Source organism: Equus przewalskii, chromosome 15, assembly GCF_037783145.1.
Source record: "Equus przewalskii isolate Varuska chromosome 15, EquPr2, whole genome shotgun sequence".
NCBI lineage: Eukaryota > Metazoa > Chordata > Mammalia > Perissodactyla > Equidae > Equus > Equus przewalskii.
The window spans coordinates 88,972,674-88,992,565 of NC_091845.1; the positions used below are offsets into that span (position 1 = coordinate 88,972,674).

Here is a 19,892-nt window from a genome sequence, read left to right on the forward strand (position 1 = left end):
AAGCGGGATGCCCTTCCTCACCTTTGGGGCAAGAGCAGCTTCCACAGGGTGGCTGAGTGAGAATGACTGAGGCTGACGACAGGGACAATTTCTACTAAATGAAATGACGGTGTTTTAAACTCAAAACCCAGTATTATGTCGTCATATATTATTGCTAAGTATAAAAGAGATATTTATGAGGTTCTTAGTCCAGATCCATAAATTGCAGGTGACTGTGAGGCTCTGTGATTGATTGAGGTGTGACAATTATGTAGCAAGTAGTGGCAAGCTGAGTCCACTGGGATGTGGCATGCACACACTCGCTGTGACACTCTAGCAGGGTGCCTCATTAAAACTTGTAACACTGGTCATTTCCCCCAAACTCACCCTATTAAAATGGCTAGCAGAAAGAAATGCTTGGTTTTAGGGTTTTTTGCTTTTTTATGGGCTGAATTAGGCATCAAAGGCAAAGAAGAGACAGAAGAACAGACCTGTCGGTTGCTGGGCAAGTTTGATTTGAATGGGTATGTAGATGCCAAAAACCATTCACTTGTTATTGGAGGACTGTTTGATATTCATTCCAGGACCATCCCAGCAAATGAGTCTGTTTTGGAGCCAGTATCAGCAAAATGTGAAGGGTAAGCCTTTCTTTTTGTCTTCTTTCTACATCAGTCACAGGTGGTGGGGTGAAGGAGTGTTGGGTGTGGGGTGAGAGTCTGGAACCGGAGCCGTGATGCTAGCCTGACTCCAACACTGTTTCTCTGACTCAGGAGAGGTACCTCCTATTTCTGGGCCTCAGTTTCTCCAAGGTGGACATTCCAGGATTGCTTAGAAACAAGAAAAGCTTGGTCTCAAGTGGGTCCTTTCCTACTTCTGTGCCTCAGAAGGAAAGAAGGCAAGTTTTGTGTGATATAGAGTGCTGCTCTTCAGAGGGTGGTCTGTGGACCAGCAGCATCAGCATCTCTTGAGAGCTTGTTAGAAATGTGGAATCTCAGGCTGCATTCCACATCTGCTGAATCAGAGTCTGTACTCTGACAAGACATTACTTATTCAATTCCTAATAATATAAAACGAAAACCAGAGTTTGTCGTGATGTAGTACATTCATATTTTGTAAATGGAATCACTCAGCTTGTTCTTCACCCTTCATTAGAACTTCTGAAGGTTATCTTCTTAGCAAGGTTAAATGGAAAAGCCAATATACATATTTCTAATAAAAATAATCTTAAAAATTAAAGTTCATTTAATTAATAGTAAATTAATTAGTAAATTAAAAATTCATTAAAAAAACGATTTGACATATCCTCTGTGGTTGAAATGGTGGTGAGAAGTGAGTACACCCAATTTAAAAAATAATTCACTGTGTCAGGGATATTTGGATTTCCCTGTCTGCTCCACATGTTCTCGTTTAACTTTCAGAGAGATCTGATAGTTGCTTCTTATGTTCTGTCCAGGGATTTTAATTGTAATCAGAGGAGAGATAGGGTGGTGTTGCTTACCCCATCTTCACTTTAACTTGAAGCCTGAGGAGTCTTTGAAAGGATTTCTTCAGTGTCTTCTGACTTTCAGTGTTGCTGCTCAGAAGTCTGATGACATTCTGATTCTTGATATGTTGTATGAAATTTGTTCCATGTGGTCTAGGGCATCTAAAAAGCAATTCCTTGTTCTGAATGTGGGTCGGCAATGCAACGCACTGTGGGTATTCTACTTTCCTCCTAGCCTTTGACTGAGACCCAAATTGTTCATCTTTATGCTGGAACCCGGGGCCGGCATGGAGACACAGCGCTTGTTTGTACGCTCCACTTTGGTGGCCTGGGGTTCACTAGTTTGGGTCCCGGTGTGGACCTACATACTGCTCATCAAACCATGCTGTGGTGGCATCCCACATATAAAGTAGAGGAAGATTGGCAGAGATGTTAGCTCAGGGCTAATCTTCCTCATAAATAAATAAATAAGTAAATAAATAAATAGAAAAGAAAGCTAGAACTTTCCCCAGCACTTTAGTTCCTCCCAAATATATCTGTATACTTTGGATACTAATAAAATTCCATATTTAAAATTTTTTGATATATTTTCTTCAAAATTAGAACTACATAATTCATTTTCACCCATGACTGTCAACAGTTTCCTCCTATATGTACGCAACCCCAAAGTTCTTGCAGCCTCTTAATGCTCCTCCACACGGTGCAGCTTTCCCTCCCAGTGGGTGAGTCCTCAGAGAGGCCTGACCTAGGTGGTATTCATGAGCCGAGCCAGACCTAAGCAGATAGTAATTTCATTTTGGCATCATTAACCTTTATCTATAACTGATTGAGAAGTTCAAGTTGGAGTTTGAGGAAGCATGTTCTGAGACTCACAATTTTAATGAGATACTAGTTTTGGTTGGCCATCAGCTAAAGTGTGTGGAAGAGGAAGACTTTTCTATTATTTTGAAAAATTTGTTCAGAGAAGGGAGAGACAGCGAAATGGAAGGGGGAAGAGAATATTTTAATTCTTGTGGTTGATCTAAACAAAGTTAAGATTTAGAGAAATTTTCTGGGGAAACAGAGGTATACGTTGTACAACAATAATGTGACGATCATAATGGAAGTCAATGAATGAAAGAAAAATCGCCCCACATCCCACCCTGTGCTCATTTGAAAGTGTTCCCTGTTGATACTCATCCAGATGTTCATAGAACTTATAGGCAGTTTTAATTACAGTATGGAAATAACTTTGCATGTTATCTGCTTCACTTATTATATGCATGCTGCTGTGTAATTTCTCTAATTATAGTTTTTTATGTATGGAAAATGTTCCCATCGTCAATGTATCATAATTTATCATTGCTGAGCATGTAAGTTCTTTCTGGTTTTTTAGTATTATAAATAGTTCTATAGTGCGCAGTTTAGGGCAGACATAGTCGTTCCTTTGGGAAGAACAGTTCTTTCAGCTAAATTCAGGGGTAGAATTATTGATTGAAAGGAGGTGAACATTTTTCTAGCTCTTGAAATGTATTGTTATATTAACTTAAAACGATATTGCTACATTTATTTTAAAAATGTATATGCCACTTTATGTTGCCTCCATGTAATTTAGAGGCAACTGTCCGAGGATGAGGAAGCCCTTCATGTTCTGGCCCTTCCGGTTCTGCAGACTCTCTTCCCTGTGCACACCCTCCTGCCCTGTCCTCCAACCGTGCTGGGCTTTCCTCTCCTGGACCCTCTCATGATCTCTTGTCGTGCCTTCACACACCACGCCCTCTGCCTGCGTATCTGCCTGTTTCCACGGTGTCCTGGAGCATCAGCTTGGCTGTGAATCCTCAGGGCAAGGTGCCGTCCTTTGTACCCCATGCCCACACTTCTCCTGTCACTGTGTTTGTCACTGTGGGCTTCCATCGCTTGGCTGTTCTGCTGTTTCTTTGCCGAGACTCTGCAGCGCCTGTCTTGTTTACTCTTGTGTCTACAGTGTCCAGCACCAGCGGACTCAATAACTACATATTAAATGAGAATCAAAGCTAAACTAAACTAAAAACCAAATTAAAGAGACTGGAGGAAAAACCTAATCTGCCCACAGGGCTGGTTGTTATTAGATAATTCCAAAAATATTTATTGAGTAGAAAGTATGGAGTTAGATACTATTTAAGAGAAAAAACTCCTCAGGGTCTTGTTTTCAAATAGGTTAAAGTTTGGTTAAAACTGGGAAGAAATAAAGAGAATTGGGAATAGACTATGTTTTTAATGGAGAAGGAGTTGGAAAAAACATGGTGATGGACTGCAGAACTCTCTTCTGCTTTAACGGCCGGGGAACAGGAAGAAGGAGGCTCTTCATGGTTGTATGTGAGAGTAGCAGGAAGGAGGCGTTTTTCAATTAAAAAATCTCTCAACCTTAGCAATCAAATCACAGCAGGAAAATTATGTAATTAAAGTCATAGTATATGGAAATTTTATGTATTGCTTTTGTGTAGTCCTATCATAAGTATTTACAATTAATGTCCTGAAGAAAACAAGAGAAACCCATAGGGAGGTAGGGAGGAAAGGAGACTCGTGGCAGCAGGCACCTGCAGTGAATGGGGAAGATGTGCGAGGAGCCCTTGGGTGCTCTGCGTAGTGGGGGGAATTATGATTTTAAGAATATTTTTGTGAAAAGACATAATCAGCAGTTTGGGGAGATTATATCATATGAAAGATACATAGAGCAAGGAAATGTCCAAAAAGACGCTTTCCAACCCAAACAAATCAAAGATTCCCCCCACTGACTAAGGCCTTACCAAAGCTATTTCCTTTTCAGGTTTAATTTTCGAGGATTCCGCTGGATGAAAACCATGATCCACACCATCAAGGAGATTAACGAGAGGAAGGATATTTTGCCCAACATCACTTTGGGCTATCAGATCTTTGACACCTGTTTCACCATCTCCAAATCTGTGGAAGCTGCTTTGGTACTCCTTACGGGGCAGGAAGAAAACAAGCCCAATTTCAGAAACGGCACTGGAGCATTTCTGGCGGGAGTTGTTGGAGCAGGCGGGTCGTCTTTATCGATTGCTGCTTCAAGAATTCTAGGGCTGTATTATTTACCTCAGGTATCTCAGAATACTGTGCTTGGCACTAACTTAAAAAGAAACACAAGTGTGTTTGTGGAAATTGCAGCAAATAGCGGGTGCTCAGCTGAGGGGGGGTAAGTCGCAGAGGCGAATGGGCAGGGGGGGTGATCCTGCTGCCTTGACGGCTCAGCAGCTGCAGCAGGAGGGACTTGACGCCTACCGAGAGGCGACTTCAGGCTCTTCTGTGTCTGAAATCCTCAGGATCCTGCCTTAATATTTGACTTGAGGTTGTGACCCAGTGGTTTGTATGCTGACATCTGACTAGGCACTACCTCTGTAGCCCTCAGTGAAGTGCAGAGTAGGTGACGGAGAAATACTGGTCGGTCGGTTCATAGGTGCTATAAGGAACTCATTCTGTTTCTGTCCTGTATTAATGCAGATTATCATGGCCTTTTGAAATGAGCCTGGGAATCTCACAAGATAGCTAGAGTTTTTGGATGCTAACTTTACAGAGTATTTTAAATTCAGAGACTGTGACATGTTTCAACATAAGAATAGGTGATATTAAGAAGAATGGATTATTAAGATAATATAAATAAAGCACTATAATTATTTCTAAGGATGGGTCATTAAAGTATCAATAGTCAGGACTTATTAATATGAATGATGATTAAACCTGTTTGTGTTACTGAAGTAATGGGAGATTTTGAAATAATTGTAAAAGTAGCAATTACATAGTATTTCTTAAAAAGCTGCAAATCCAAATTTAGGAGAAATAAGAAAGTACTGGGAGACGGAACCGAGAGGAGGGGTCAGGTGATGCAGCTGACACCTTAGGTGTGGGCTTCATCCAGCTCAGACAAACCGCTGCTGCTGTGAGCTCCATCTCCCACCAAACGCCAGCTGTGGTCCAGGCACCAGCCTGAAACATCTGGATAAATTTTCTCAATCACGTCCTTGTAGTGAATCTCAAAAGAGTGTAAAAGAAAAAGCTTCTTGGTGACAGATACTTTCACAGTTGTTTTCTCAGTTAATATACTGAGTATGTTAGGTCATTATAGTATATAACATATATATTATATATAATGAGTATAATATTCATTATAATATAGTGATTATACTTTAGTATACTTAATATACTCAAGATGTAGATATCATTATCCTGATTTTACTTGTGGGGAAACAGATTCAGAAGTTTTGAGTAACTTGTCCACGACCTTACACTGTTTAATTATGAAACCAGATTTAAAAATCAGAATCTGTTTCCTAAATGAGATTCTTTCCTACATATGGCTTCCACGATGTTGCTGAATATGAGTTTCCAAAGAAGAATTTAAATTAAGCTAATGGAGTAAGAATAGGACAAAGAGTTGAGAAAAGAGAAATTAAGAACATTCTGTCACTTATGAAGGAATTGACAGTCATGGAACTACGGAACTACAATAGAGGCGGCCCTATTGAGGCGATGCGTTAATAACATGGGATGGATTAGGGGAGAACGTGACACGCTCTTCGTTGTAGAGTCAGTGAGGTTGAAGATAAGGTACAGCAGAAATGCATGTAAGACTATCAAGAATTCGTAGGACTGAATTCTTAAGTTCTCACTGATGGAAAATACACACAAGGATCATTGGTAAAATGAGAAAGAAGTACCTCTTCATTTATTGAGACAAGTGCCTATAAAACGAGGGCTTCTAGTAACTTGGTGGGAGAACATGACTTCGACCGAGGTTGCTGTGGAGCTTCCTACCGTCTTTCTCAGTCTAAGTCTTAGGACCTAAATACTCAGGAGTCCTGGCAGAGAGAAACAAGGAAAGAGAAGAGGAGAGAAGGAGGGAAAGTGGTGGTGGTGGGAAGACACACCCTGAGAGAGAGAGAGACAGTGAGAGAGAGAGAGAACTGGGCCTGCCAGAGAGACTGTGAGTCCACTTACTCCATCACCTGTGTGGATGAGAAGTTAGACCTGAGAAGGAGCCTGGATGGCTTGACTCACCACCTAGTCTCTGAAGAAAGTGGATGGAAGGGCAGATGACCTGCCCTTTGCTGTGATCCCACCTGTGAAATTGGTGCATTGAATGTCATCTTCTTGATAATGAGCTCCTCCAGTTCTCTTCAGGTAGGGTCTGAAAAGGGTGGACAGGGAGGCCTAAAGTGTTCCAACCATCCCACCCACTGAGCAGGGAGGGGAGGAGAAGCCCTTTTGTCTATGGAAAGATGTGAGAATAAAGGGGAGATCCGTTGTTATGTTCCCTCCCTCTCCAATAAAAGTATTCAGAGATTGTGTAATTTGAGATTTGGCTGTTGTTTTTTAATAGCTGCATGAATATTTTCAATTGCAGGTGGGTTATGCCTCTACCTGCTCAGTTCTCAGTGACAAATACCAGTTTCCGAGTTACCTTCGCACGGTTGCCAGTGATAAGGTCCAGTCGGAGGCCATGGTCAGACTCATCCAACACTTCGGTTGGGTCTGGATAGGCACGATAGCAGCTGATGATGATTATGGAAAATATGGAGTAAAAATTTTTAAGGAAAAAATAGAGAGTGTCAACCTCTGTATTGCCTTCTCTGAAATCATTCCCAAAGTCTATTCCTATGAGAAAATGCAAAGAGCTATTGATGCTGTAAAGAACTCCACAGCCAGAGTCGTTGTGCTTTATGCGTCTGATATTGACCTCAGTCCTTTTGTGCTGGAAATTGTTTTCCACAACATAACTGACAGAACATGGATAGCAAGTGAAGCATGGATTACCTCAGCTCTCATTGCAAAGCCTGAATATTTCCCATATTTTGGTGGAAGTATTGGATTTGCAATACCAAGAGCTGATATACCAGGACTAAAAGAGTTTCTTTATGACGTGCATCCTAGCAAGGATCCAAATGATGTCCTGACCATTGAATTCTGGCAAACTGCTTTTAACTGTACTTGGCCCAATAGTAGTGTTCCCTACCATGTTGATCACAGAGTGAACATGACCGGTAAAGACGACAGGTTACACGCCATGTCTGATAAATTCTGTACAGGAGAGGAGAAGTTGGAAGACCTTAAAAATACTTATCTGGATGTGTCTCAGCTAAGAATCACAAACAATGTCAAGCAAGCTGTGTATTTTATGGCTTACGCCCTGGATCACCTCAGTAGATGTGAAGAAGGACGTGGGCCATATGTTTTCGGAAACACCTGTGCGTATATACCTGACTTTGAGCCTTGGCAGGTAAGTTGTTGTTTGTGTGTTTGTTTTACCTCATGATATAGTTTGACATCAAAAGAATTTGTACTGTTAAAACCATTGATTTGCTTTTGTACTTAATAGACGTGGTTTTATCACCTGAAAGAATGGCTCGCACATGTGATCTAAATGGTTGTTTTTAAATTACCATTTGTTAAAAGAGTTGTTATTAAATTTGTTGTGAATGATTGGAAATCCTCCCAAAACAGTGCCTTAAACAAGACAGGATTTTTTTCCTTCACATAAATGAAGTTTAGAGGTTCGCATTCTGGGACTGAAGGAGTGATTTAGGAGTCCAGGCTCCTTCCACCTTGTTGCTTCACCATCCTCAACATGAGGGTTCACCTCATAATCTCCAATGGCTGCTTGGGCTTCAACCATCATTCCACACTCTAACCAGCCGGAAGGAGAAAGAGCAGAGAGGTGTATCCCTTCATTTAAGGATATTTCCTAGAAATTACATACAATTCCTCTTACATGCCATTAGCCAGGATTTAGTTATATGATCACATCTAGCTGCAAGGGAAACTGGAATCTGTAGTTTTTATGAAGTGTGGGAAGGCCATGCAAGGGCATGAAGGTCAGGAGGCGAAGATTATTGGGGCTATCTTGGAGATTGGCTCTCACACCTCCTGTTTCAGGTCTGATGTCCCAGCAATTCATGTCAGGACACTGTAGCACTAACGGTCTCACCAAGACGCACACCTACTCAGAGTGCTCATCTGCTTGCATCCCTTGGCACCTCCCCTCCCACCTGTAAAGGATAAAGCATGAGCATCCCTGGTCTGGCACTGTCAGCATCTCTGATTTCATTGCTTCTTCCATGACCCTCAGCACTCAGCAACACCAAATTGCTTGTCACTCTCAGCAGAGCCCGCGTTGGCTGGAACCATTGCACGTTCATTTTCATTTTTAAATAGATCCTACAGCACAGTTAGTTGTGCTGATGTGGACTCGGCGAGCAGAGGAGTTGAAAGAAAGATTTCTCGGACTCTCAAGATCTGGCAGTAGTGCTCCATTATTCAGAGAATAGCATGGGGACGGGACCCATGGGCAGTAAGAACTGCAACATGGGGACAGGACCCATGGGTAGTAAAGAGCTGCAATGTGCTGAGGGTTAGGGCTAAACTTATAAGGCATAAATATGTGAGTTATTTCTTTACAAGATAAAGGGAAGATCATGTAAAAAAGTTGTTAAAACGGTATTAGTACAGGTGGGGTCTGATTATTGGGTGGTCCTATAACTTTGGACAAGCATCAGGTAGGGTCAGGTCAGGATGTTCTATGCTTCCTGGAGGACGATATAGATCGGTATGTTGGGCAGGACGCCTTGGGCTTATCTCCCTGGGGCAGCCTTGATCCTCATCAGTTCATCTCTCTAGTCTCCTCCAAGCTATGGCAGTTCTTTATTCTTTCCTGGTTTTTCATGACCTTCATACTTTTAGTAAGTACTGGCTATTTTCAGAGCGTTTTTCAGTTTGGGTTTGTCTAATGTTTTCTCATGATTACATTGAGATTACGTGTTTTTGGCAAGACTACTATAGAAGTCATGTTGTATGTTTTCTATGCCTCATGTCAGGAGATGCATAATGTCCTTATGTCTCATTATTGGTGATACTCACTCTGATCACTTAGTTACCATATGTCACCATATTTTCCATTGTAAAGTTACTGTGTTTCCCTTTGTAATTAATGATTATCTTGTGAGACAATATTTTGAGGCTCTGAAAATCTTCTGTTTCTTATCATGCTTTTGCCCACAAATTTTAGCACATTGATGATGACTCTTGCCTGAAACAACTTTTACTGTGTTGTTTAAAAAGCAGTGACTTCTTATTTCCCTCATTCCTTCTGTATTTATTAAGTGGGATTCTACTTCTCCTCCACTGGTTTACTCATATCCATATGGGCTCATATTTATTTCTTTTCTATGAGTAGAATAATCCATAACTATCATTATTTATTTTGCTGCTTAAAATTTCTCATATTTGACCATTGGAATCTCCTTTGAGCTGGCTCCTATTTCCTTTTGACACATCCCTATAATTTCTGAGCACCCCCTTACTTTTTGGAATCCAAAGATGTTCGAGGATCATCTTGTGCTTTCTCTGCCACAGTCCCGTAGTCAGCCATTTCTCCAAAGAGTCCTGGTTCTATTTACAGGAGAATGGAATTTAGAAACCAAGATCTGAGCACTAGGTGTGTTCATTGGTCCTGGGGAAGTTGTGGTAAATTCAGAACGAGAAATTAAGTTGTATATGAAATGCCATAGGGGGCTTCCTTTATTTTGAAAGAAATGCTCTGGGTACTTCTTTTGTAATAAAAAGGATCCTTTTCCGTGGTAAATAACAACACTTTAATTTATTATTTAAACATTTCAATCTTATAATTTAAATTTACTCAAAGAGCATCAGATACATATTAGGATTGCAGAGAAGTCTTTAGGGAGAATCAAGGGCACACGGTGTCAGGTGAATGTTGGTGGATATGTCCATGACGGGATTCAGGCTCCTTGACCCTGTATTTAAAACTGTGAAAAGCAAGACCTCACAGTAGAGAGGATTATTAGCATTTAAGAGTGCCTCCTAAATGTGTTGACACAAAATAACCAATAACCATTCCATAGATAAGAGAGATAAGGCGAGTCTTACTTGAGCCAAACTGAGGATTATAACCTGGGGAAGGCCTTTTCCAGAAAGGAAGAAAGCATTCAGAAGCATGGTTTTCAGTACAACTTTATATTGTTTTAGAAGAAAGAACATACATTAAACACACCCAGAATACGTATTCATCAAAGTTTCAAAGAGGTATACTGTTGCAAACTAGCAGGTTGACAGGACCCCGATGTAGGGAATGGGACTAATGGGGCAGCACCAATAGGGCGTAGGAGGGGAAGTATGCATTCTCATCTTAAGAGAGGGCATTCTTTACTTTCATGGTTAAGCGGATGTACAATGTATATTTGATAGACCATAACTCAGGCTTTTTAGTTCAAGCCAAATCAGTTTTGAACTTGAATAGTTACCCCATATACCTCAATATGTGAAAATCTCTTGTCAAATGTATCAAAGTGAAAATTTTGATTTATTTAAAACCAAGATGACAATGCACTCTGTCCTCATTCTTCTCAGCTTACTCCATGAGCAGGCTTGGTCAGAATATATACTTTGGTAAAATCCCTTCACTCTTGTGGTTTATTTGGGCATTTCTGAATCTTTTGCATGCCTAGGTGGTAGGGAACTGTCCTCCCAGCCAATAATGATGTACAGGTGGGTTATGGAAATGTTGCTCTGGAGAGCGGTCAGGGATGGGCAGCCTTTGAAAATTTCTTTGCTCGACTCTTCTGAAGATAGGGAAAGAAAAAAAATGCCTCTCCCTAATGGAGTTGTCAATAAAAGTCACGCTGCTGTGAACTCTGATGCAGATTCCATGTTGGCTGAGAAGAGCACACAGTGGAGGAGGGAGACGGAGAGCTAAGAGGACCAGCGACCTGGAGTGGCCCTGGTGGTGGTGGAACACTTACCTTGGTGTCAGGATGCCCTGAGGCTTCCACTTGTAGTGCCTTAAGCCCTATGTCAGAGACAGGGCAGGAGTAATTTTCCTCTTTTTACAGACCAAGAAACTAATGCTTAGGGGACGGCCCCATGGTGTGGTGATGAAGTTCTGCGTGTACCACTTTGGCAGCGTGTGTTCACGGGTTCAGATCCCAGGTGTGGACCTACCACTCATCAGCCATGCTGAGGGGGTGACCCACATACAAAATAGAGGAAGATTGGCACAGGTGTTAGTTCAGGGCTAATCTTCCTCAAGCAAAAAAAGAGGAAGGTTGGCAATGGGTGTTAACTCAAGGCAAATTTTCCTCAGCAAAAAAAAAAAAAAAAAAGGAAAAAGAAACTAATGCTTAGTTAGAATATATGACTCGCCTAAGGTCATGACATTTGGCAGAGCCAAAACTTCACTCCAGATCAGCAGACACCACAACTCAGGGTCTTTTACACTCTGTTGTGTGGCCTCTTTTATTTGTTGAGGATTAGGGACTGGACTGGACCCTCTGTTTGGGAACCATAGGCCCAGCATGTGGTGCTGACAAAGACCAAGGACACAGGATATAGCCTGTTGCAGACTGGTTACCCTCCTACTAAAGAAGATGTGCTCTTACCCAAGCTCAGATTGGCCATGTGAGGCAAGAGTAAGAGAGGTATTTATTTTGTCAGGGGCTCCCACTGCCGTCCACAAAACCACTCTGCCGGTGCACAACCAGCTCCATCCCCCGTTATGCTCTTGGCCATGGCCCCTTTGGCACACCTTATCCCACGTGTTATTCTCTTGGCTTATAATCTCCTTGTCCCCAGTATTTCTCAGGCAAATTCCTATGAATTTTTTAAAACCCAGCTCACATGGCCACTTCCTGGGGAAACCTATTCTAATTTTCCTAAGGCGGTTAGTCAGCCGCTCCCTCATCCATGCCCACGCGACGTTCTGTCCACAACAGCAACACAGAGTACATCGAGTCTTATCCTCAGTGCCTGTTTGTCTGGCCTTTCCACTGGACCGTGAGCTTTGCAAGGGTAGGGAATGGATCACGCTGATTTTCATATCTCTAGCACCTGACATGTAGGGAAAGGAGTGTTTGTGTGGGAGTAGACCAGTACCTAAAAGTGGAAGAAATCTAGGAGGGAAGTTAAAATATCCTCTCTGCCCAGATATGCAGATATCGGGAATATTAGGCACCACTATGCCATAGTACAGGTCCGTGCTGTCCAGTAGAAATGTGCGAGTCACACAGGTAATTTAAAATCTTCTAGTCACCAGATTAAAAAAATAAAAAGAAACAGATGGAATTAAATTTAATATATTTTATTCAACCCCAAATAATATTTTACATGTAGTCATAATCATGAAGATATAACATAAAAATAATAATGCAAAATTATTATTGAGATAGTTTACATTTTTAAAAATTAAGTCTTTGAATCCATTGAGTGTTTCACACTCACAGCCTATCTCTATTTGGCCAGCCAACTTTCAAGTTTCAATTGTCACCTGTAGCTAGAAGTTGTTGTATTAAGCAGCAAAGATATAAACTCTTTTATAAACAAAGATATAAACTCTTTATAAACTCTGTTTTCTGGGCAATAGAATTTTTACAAATTGCTTTTCCCTCCCTTGTTTTCTAGTTAATGTACTATCTGAAGAACATTAAGTTTACAACCCATAATGGAATGACAATAGAAACGGATGAAAATGGAGACGTGAGTAGGGGGTACTATGATATCCTAAACTGGCAATTGGATGATAATGGAGAAGTTGCCTTTGTGAAGATTGGAGAATACACATTCACAGACTCTAAGTTTGAACTCGTGATGAGAAAGAATGCAACGATATTTTGGAACACTGAGTCATCAGAGGTTGGTACTCTGACGTCTTATTTTGTTTATATACGCAGAGTATTGCATTTCCATACTGGTTCAGGCACTATGGAATATCAGACACCTAGAGTTGGCCATTCCAAGTCAACTTTCCCAAATACAGTAAATATCTTTTCTATATAGAGATTCAGAGATTTTGTTTTTGGAACATTTTCTTGGGTTGTAGTTTTAAATATTAGTTCTATTATTTCGTTTTTCTTCTTCAAGTATTTCAGTTGTCCATATGTTTGATTTCTTTTGTCTATCTTTCATTTTAAGCACTTTCTCTCTGATCATTTTTGCCTTTTTCTTTATTAATCCCTATTCTCTTGGTTGCTTTCCTGCCTTTATTCAATACCCCTTATTAAGTTTTCACTCAAATATATATGTTTTTGAATGCCTTGTGACTTTTATCTTAATTTCTGAAATTTTTTGAAGAAAAAAGAGTTTCCTTCAGTAAAATGAACTTTTTTCCATTTCTTCCAGTTTTATATCTATTTATGTTTTTAATTTTAAATGTCTAGTCGAGATATTTTTGCACATCTCTAAGTGCTTTTCTGAGAAAATTTAATTGTATTACCTGAATACGTATTTAAGTGCTGTGTTACAGAATTCTTCTGCTTATTGGTTGTATGTGTGTGTGGCCCTTTTGGCCTGAGATCTGAGATCCCCAAACAGCCTTTCCAATTATGCTGGGAAAGGACGTAAGAACAAGTGACCAGAAAAGTAAGATTTCTGAGCTCCTGTGCTGTGCCAGACACTTTCATCTTTTTTCTCTCTCTTCTTGTCTTTTTTTTCCTCTCTGCTTTCCATGGGCAGCAATAAACATATACAGACTCACACATACTTACACAAGCATTCCCACACACGTGTACACACACACACACTCACCATTCCTCCCTTTCTTGGCTCATCCTAAGCAGCTCTTGAGTACGTCATGGCAGGATACAAAAATAAAACAGCCTATCAGTGTTTGCCACTGTAGGGACCACAGCTCTCTTCTGCATTTTGTTTCTTTGACCTAAAGCTGTTCTGTCCAATTACAGTAGCCCTTAGCCACATGTAGCTTTTAAAATTTAAATTAATTAAAATGAAATAAAACTAAAAATTTAGTTCCTTAGTCATATTAGCCACATTCCAAGTACTCAACAGCCACATGGCCAGGGGTTCCTGTGTTGGACACCATTGCTGCAGAAGGATGGAGCTGCCCGAGGCTCAGAGTACAAACTGTTCTCCTTGTCCCGAGCTCTCTCACCGAGTGGGGCTGAGACTTTGTGCTTCTGTATTCCAGGGCCAGGCACATCACAGGTGCTCAATATAAGGTTTGCATGAAAATAGAGAGGATGCTGCAGCTTGTATATACAAGGCTCGTTCTACTAAAAATTGACGGAAAAATGGTAAAATGTAGTCACAGATTTCAATTTTAATAATGTTTGTTACAGCATAGTAATTTTATTTTTCTCATCTTCTTTATTAAAATTGGGGTTATATCTGTATAGTGAAATCAGTTAGAATGCAATTCATACAAACTTACTAAGCATCTGCTGTGGTCCACCTCTCTGTTAAGCACTGCAAAAGGACCACTGCCCTCACGGTGCTCACAGTCTTAGTTATCGATTGAGCAGATATTTATTGAGCACAATATTATTTGTGCTAGATACTGTTCTAGGAACTTGGGGTATGTCAGTGTACTAAACAGAACAAACCCCTGCCTAGTGGAACTAACATTTCAATGGGAGGAAATAGGCAATAAATGGTTAGATAAATTATATAGTATATAAAGGATGACAATGTTGGGGAGAAAAACGTAGCAGGGACTGAGATGGGGAGCGTCGGGGGAGTGTTGTATTGTCATTTCACATGTGTGGTCAGGGAAAGCCTCACTGGGTGACATTTGAATAAAATCTTAAAAGGAAGTTCATCCAGGAATTATCTAGGGGAAGAACATTCCAGCTGAGGGAACAGTAACTTCTAAGGCTTGAGGCAAGAGAATGCCTGGCATTTGGGAAGAATAACAAAGAGGTCAGTGTCACCTGCAGAGTGGGAGAGAGCAAGAGTAGTGGGAGAGGCGATAAGAGAGGCCAGAGAGGGTTAGACCACGTGGGCCCTTGTTGGCTATTGAAAGCCTTTGGCTTTTACACTGAGTGGAAACGGGAAGGCAGGGAAAAGTCTTGATAGAGGAGAGTCACGATCTAGCTCAGGATTTAAAGGATCATTCTGTCAGCCAAGTCACAAATGGATGGAACTGGTGGGATACAGTGGACAAGAGTAGAATCTGCTGGATTTGCTGAGACTCTGCACTTGGAAGTGTCCTGCATCAACAATTAGTGGATGGTATAAGGCATGATTTTACTCATGGTAAACTGAGTCTGGAGTTGGTGAGCAGATGGACCTGAGCGAAGGAGAGGCTATATGTAGGCAAGTAATAGAAGATAAGTTTGGAGATGATAGGTGAGAATGGTGGCGTCAGTGACAGAAACGGGGAACTTGCGGGGAGGAATCAGGATAATGGGGATGGTTTTAAACATGTTGAATTTGAGGTGATGGTGGAATCTCAAACAGGGATGAGTTAGAAGTTTAGGATATGGAATTAGTGGTCAGGTGGGAAAGGTTGGTGTTAGAGTCAAGATTTGGGAGTTCTTATGTAGAGGTGCTTGTCAAAGACAAGAGAACGAATGAGCTGCTTTATATTGAGATAAAAGCAGAGGATCAAGGATCAAACCCAGAAAAATGCCACAGTGATGATGAAGGTGGAGGAAGGAGGACCAAGAAAGGAAATGAAGGGCCCAGTGGAAGCCAAGGGAGCCCGCAATCCAAGGAGGGCTGATCAAGACGTGGACAAGAGACCAGGGAGATGTGGCTGGAGGAAAAGCTGTCAGAGGGGGCAAGAGACATTGCAGTGAGTGGGAAGCTAGACTGAGTGCTGAGAAGGAAGGGATGGGACGGAAAGTTATCAGCTCATTGTTCGTGCTGCTTTTCAAGGACGGGTATATGGAGAACTCCTGTCAGAAGACCGGCTCAGGAGAGGGAGCCTCGTTCATTCTGTGATGATGCACAGACACACACACACGTACAGACACACACACACACATGCATGCACACACTCACACCTTATAGGAAGCCTGTCTGCTCTGTGTAGCAATACATGCTTCAGTAACGTTACAGACCATAACTGAGATCAGAGCTTTCCCACATTTTCTATCGTTATCTAATTCAGATTTATCCTGGAAAACTCAACACAGGAAAATACTGATTTCCAAAAGAAATATAAAAGCGATTATTCACTTTCCAAAAGAAATCTTTGCTTAATGGGAAAAACATTTTATCTCCCTTTTAGATAGGAAACTCCTCTTTTACATTAAGATGTAAACAGATTTATGAACCTTGCATTTATCCTGGGGTTCACAGTGTGCTCCACAAAGAATGTAAAGGGAGGCCTGTGTTTTCCACTGAGCTTTCTCAACTCTTTTTGCGAGAAGTGATTCCACTGCTGTGCTGGTCCATTTTTCATTTTTCCCAATTTTCCCATAGGACAGATCTTTCATTTTTCATTTGTGTGGATCCTGGGTGACATGTTTTTGACATTCAGGCTGTGTTGGGATGACCCTGCTGAGAAAAAATCTTTTTCAGGCTCGCAAGATGATTCTTGGGGTGCAGGTCCCCAAGCAGGAACAGACTTGTCAAATTGTCCTCTCCTCAGAGTCCCATGGACATGGGGCCTGGTCTGAGTCCCCAAGGTTAGAAAGATTAGCTTTAGGATTATCTTTGCGTTTCTAGAATCGACCACAGGACTTTTAGCAAAATTCCTCTCCAGGCTCTCCATGTTGTTTTTCTCTTTGTCTGCTGTCCTCGCCCAGCTGTCCTGGGTTTCCCAAGATACTATAAATCTTCCGCAGAAATCCGGATGAGAACTTTCTCAGCCTCACAAGTGGTGGCGACAAAAGGGCTTTGTTACCTGTGGTGTGTTTGTCTCTGTCAGCTTCCCTATTCAGTGTGTGCTGACGTGTGTCGTCCCGGGACCCGGAAGGGGATTCGTCAGGGGGAGCCAACATGCTGCTTCTACTGCATCCCGTGTGCTGATGGGCACGTGTCGCTGGAACCAGGTAGAGATGGTCGTTTTTTCATTGATACTAAAATATAATTGGGTTAAACACGTTTCAGCAAAGAAGCCCTTGGGGACCTTCTTTGTAAATAGATGTAAACAACTTATAACAAAAATCATTGTAATCCACCAAACTATTGGATGTCCTGTACAGTCTAAAAAAACCGTAATATGGGATTTCAGGTCTAAAGCTGCTACAGTTGGAAAAAGACCTGTAACCATGAATTTAGGAGAGGAAAATACAAACGAAATATATGAAATGTGAAATATAAATGAATGGATTCATAAAAGTATTTAAGATTATTTCAATTTCTGGAATAGGTTAAACATTAGTTATGTTCATGTTGGAAAAAAGAGTGGATTATAGTTCTATGTTCTACGCGATGATCTCTAATTCGGAGCTCTAAGATCCAGAGCTCTGTGCCACAACCACTCAGCCTGCTGGACTGCTGCCCCTGGTGCCAAGGGCTGGAGCCGGGCTTTGTGTGCTTCTCCTCGGGCAGCATGTTGGACCAGGTTTATTTTTCTCTCTTATTTCCGTTAGAGATAACACAAATTTTACTTGCTTTTTGCCAAAATGCCCCCAACAGCCATTTATTTAAAAGAGAATTTTAAAATGTAAAATTTTCCCCAAATGGAAAACAAGTACAATGTAACCTGAACAACTCTCTGGCCCCGTCGTGGCCCTGTCTCTGCACAGTCACATTGAGCAAAGTCCAGTCCAGCAGTCAGAAGACACCTAGAGGGAATTCCAATCTTTACCTGCATCTTTCAAAGAACATTAAAGAGATTCGTTTCATAACCTACCACAAACTCATCTCATTTTTTCTTATGTCCCAATATTCTGCCTCGGAGCCTTCACCCAGCTAAATGCCATGAATCTTTCCTCAACTTTGGTCAACGTGTGGCTATTTTCGTTTCCCTCAGTCCTTCTCTACCTATTCTCTCAAATCTACATCTGGAGGGTGGTGAGGGCAAAGCTGAGTGGGCTAAGACAAATCCTCTCCAGTAGGATGGGGTGAGGTTGAATGGAAGACTGAGAACCCTTGTATTTTAATCAACTTATCAGTGTCACAATCCTGATTTTTCACCTTAGTAGCTTGATTTTCTCATATATGGGAAATCACCCGTGGCTTGTTCTTGGGTTCATGAGGCTGCACACCTCTCTGCTCAGTTAGATAATTGGAAGAGAAGGATGAAGCATCTTACTGAGAAAGGCCCATGCAGGAAAGGCTGAACCAAGAAGGGAGACTGAATTTCCAAGACTGAAAATAACCCTCCATCTGTAAGATTAGCTGCACACTTTAAGAACGTTTCATCACTGCGTTTTGGGAGATATTATATATATTCTATATAAGGGGATCTCAGTGAGTCCTGTACTAGGCCTTTGGCTGCTCTGGACTATTCACGGCTGAAGGGGATAACTGAGTTTCCCTGCAGTCAGTCCTCTGTTCTCTGTTCACTAGGTCAAAGAGAGTGTGAGCAATGCGGTGAAGACTACTGGTCAAATGCACAGAAGAACAAGTGTGTGCTGAAAGAGGTGGAGTTCCTTGCTTATGACGAGGCCCTGGGATTCACACTTGTCCTTCTCTCCATCTTCGGGGCCCTTGTGGTTTTGGCAGTCACAGTTGTGTATGTGCTGTACAGGCACACTCCGCTTGTGAATGCCAATGACCAGGAGCTAAGCTTTCTCATCCAGGTTTCGCTTGTCATCACACTGTTGTCTTCCGTGCTTTTCATTGGCAAGCCGTACGACTGGTCCTGCAGGGCCCGCCAGGTTACCCTGGCAATGGGATTTTCTCTTTGCCTGTCTTGCATTCTTGGAAAGACTATTTCACTGTTCTTAGCCTACAGAATTTCCAGATCCAAAACCCGACTTATATCCATCCGTCCCCTTTATCAGAAAATCATTGTGCTAATTTCTGTTCTAGTTGAGATTGGTATATGTACAGCCTACTTGGTATTGGAACCCCCAAGCGCCTTCAAGAACATGGAATCTCAAAACATAAAGATCATTCTGGAATGCACTGAAGGTTCTATAGAATTTTTATGCTCTATGTTTGGGATTGATATCTTCCTGGCTTCGCTATGCTTTCTCACAACCTTTGTGGCTCGCCAGTTGCCGGACAATTACTATGAAGGAAAATGCATCACCTTTGGGATGCTGGTCTTTTTCATCATCTGGATCTCTTTTGTTCCTGCCTACTTGAGCACCAAAGGCAAGTTCAAAGTGGCTGTGGAAATATTTGCAATCTTGGCATCCAGCTATGGTTTGTTGGGTTGTATATTTGCTCCCAAGTGCTTCATTATCTTGCTGAGGCCAGAGAGGAACACTCATGAACTTGTTGGTGGAAGAGTCTTGACTATAGATAAGAGCATCCAACCAACTTCAGCGTCTGTGAGCAGTGAGCTCGACAATACCATGGCATCAACTGTTGAGGACGACTAGGCTTACACGTGCCCTCCAGCTGCCGTGGTGACATGGTTCAGCATCCCCTTTCCGCTTGCTCCTGTAGCAGCTGCCTGACGCTCTGGAGTGATATTGAGGATCTGGGTCCTGGTTGTGAAGTTTTAGCATGGTGTATGAGATTTCATACTCTCAGATAACACTTATCATGAATCAGAACGCCTGTTACTATTGAAATTGGAAACTGC

The 19,892-nt window shown here is 41.6% G+C and overlaps 1 protein-coding gene across 1 annotated transcript in view; it reads left to right on the top strand.

The window, feature by feature from the left end:
• Positions 1-375: 375 nt before the first annotated feature.
• LOC103553106 (vomeronasal type-2 receptor 1-like) overlaps positions 376-19,892 on the top strand; it is a 20,715-nt gene continuing 1,198 nt past the window's right edge. The window contains exons 1-6 of the mRNA XM_008523544.2: positions 376-617; positions 4,248-4,539; positions 6,840-7,712; positions 12,905-13,135; positions 17,115-17,238; positions 18,704-19,892. The exon at positions 18,704-19,892 is cut by the window's right edge and continues 1,198 nt beyond it. Coding sequence (XP_008521766.2) covers positions 376-617; positions 4,248-4,539; positions 6,840-7,712; positions 12,905-13,135; positions 17,115-17,238; positions 18,704-19,686 — 2,745 coding nt within the window. The 3' untranslated portion in view covers positions 19,687-19,892. The remainder of the gene's footprint in view (positions 618-4,247; positions 4,540-6,839; positions 7,713-12,904; positions 13,136-17,114; positions 17,239-18,703) is intronic.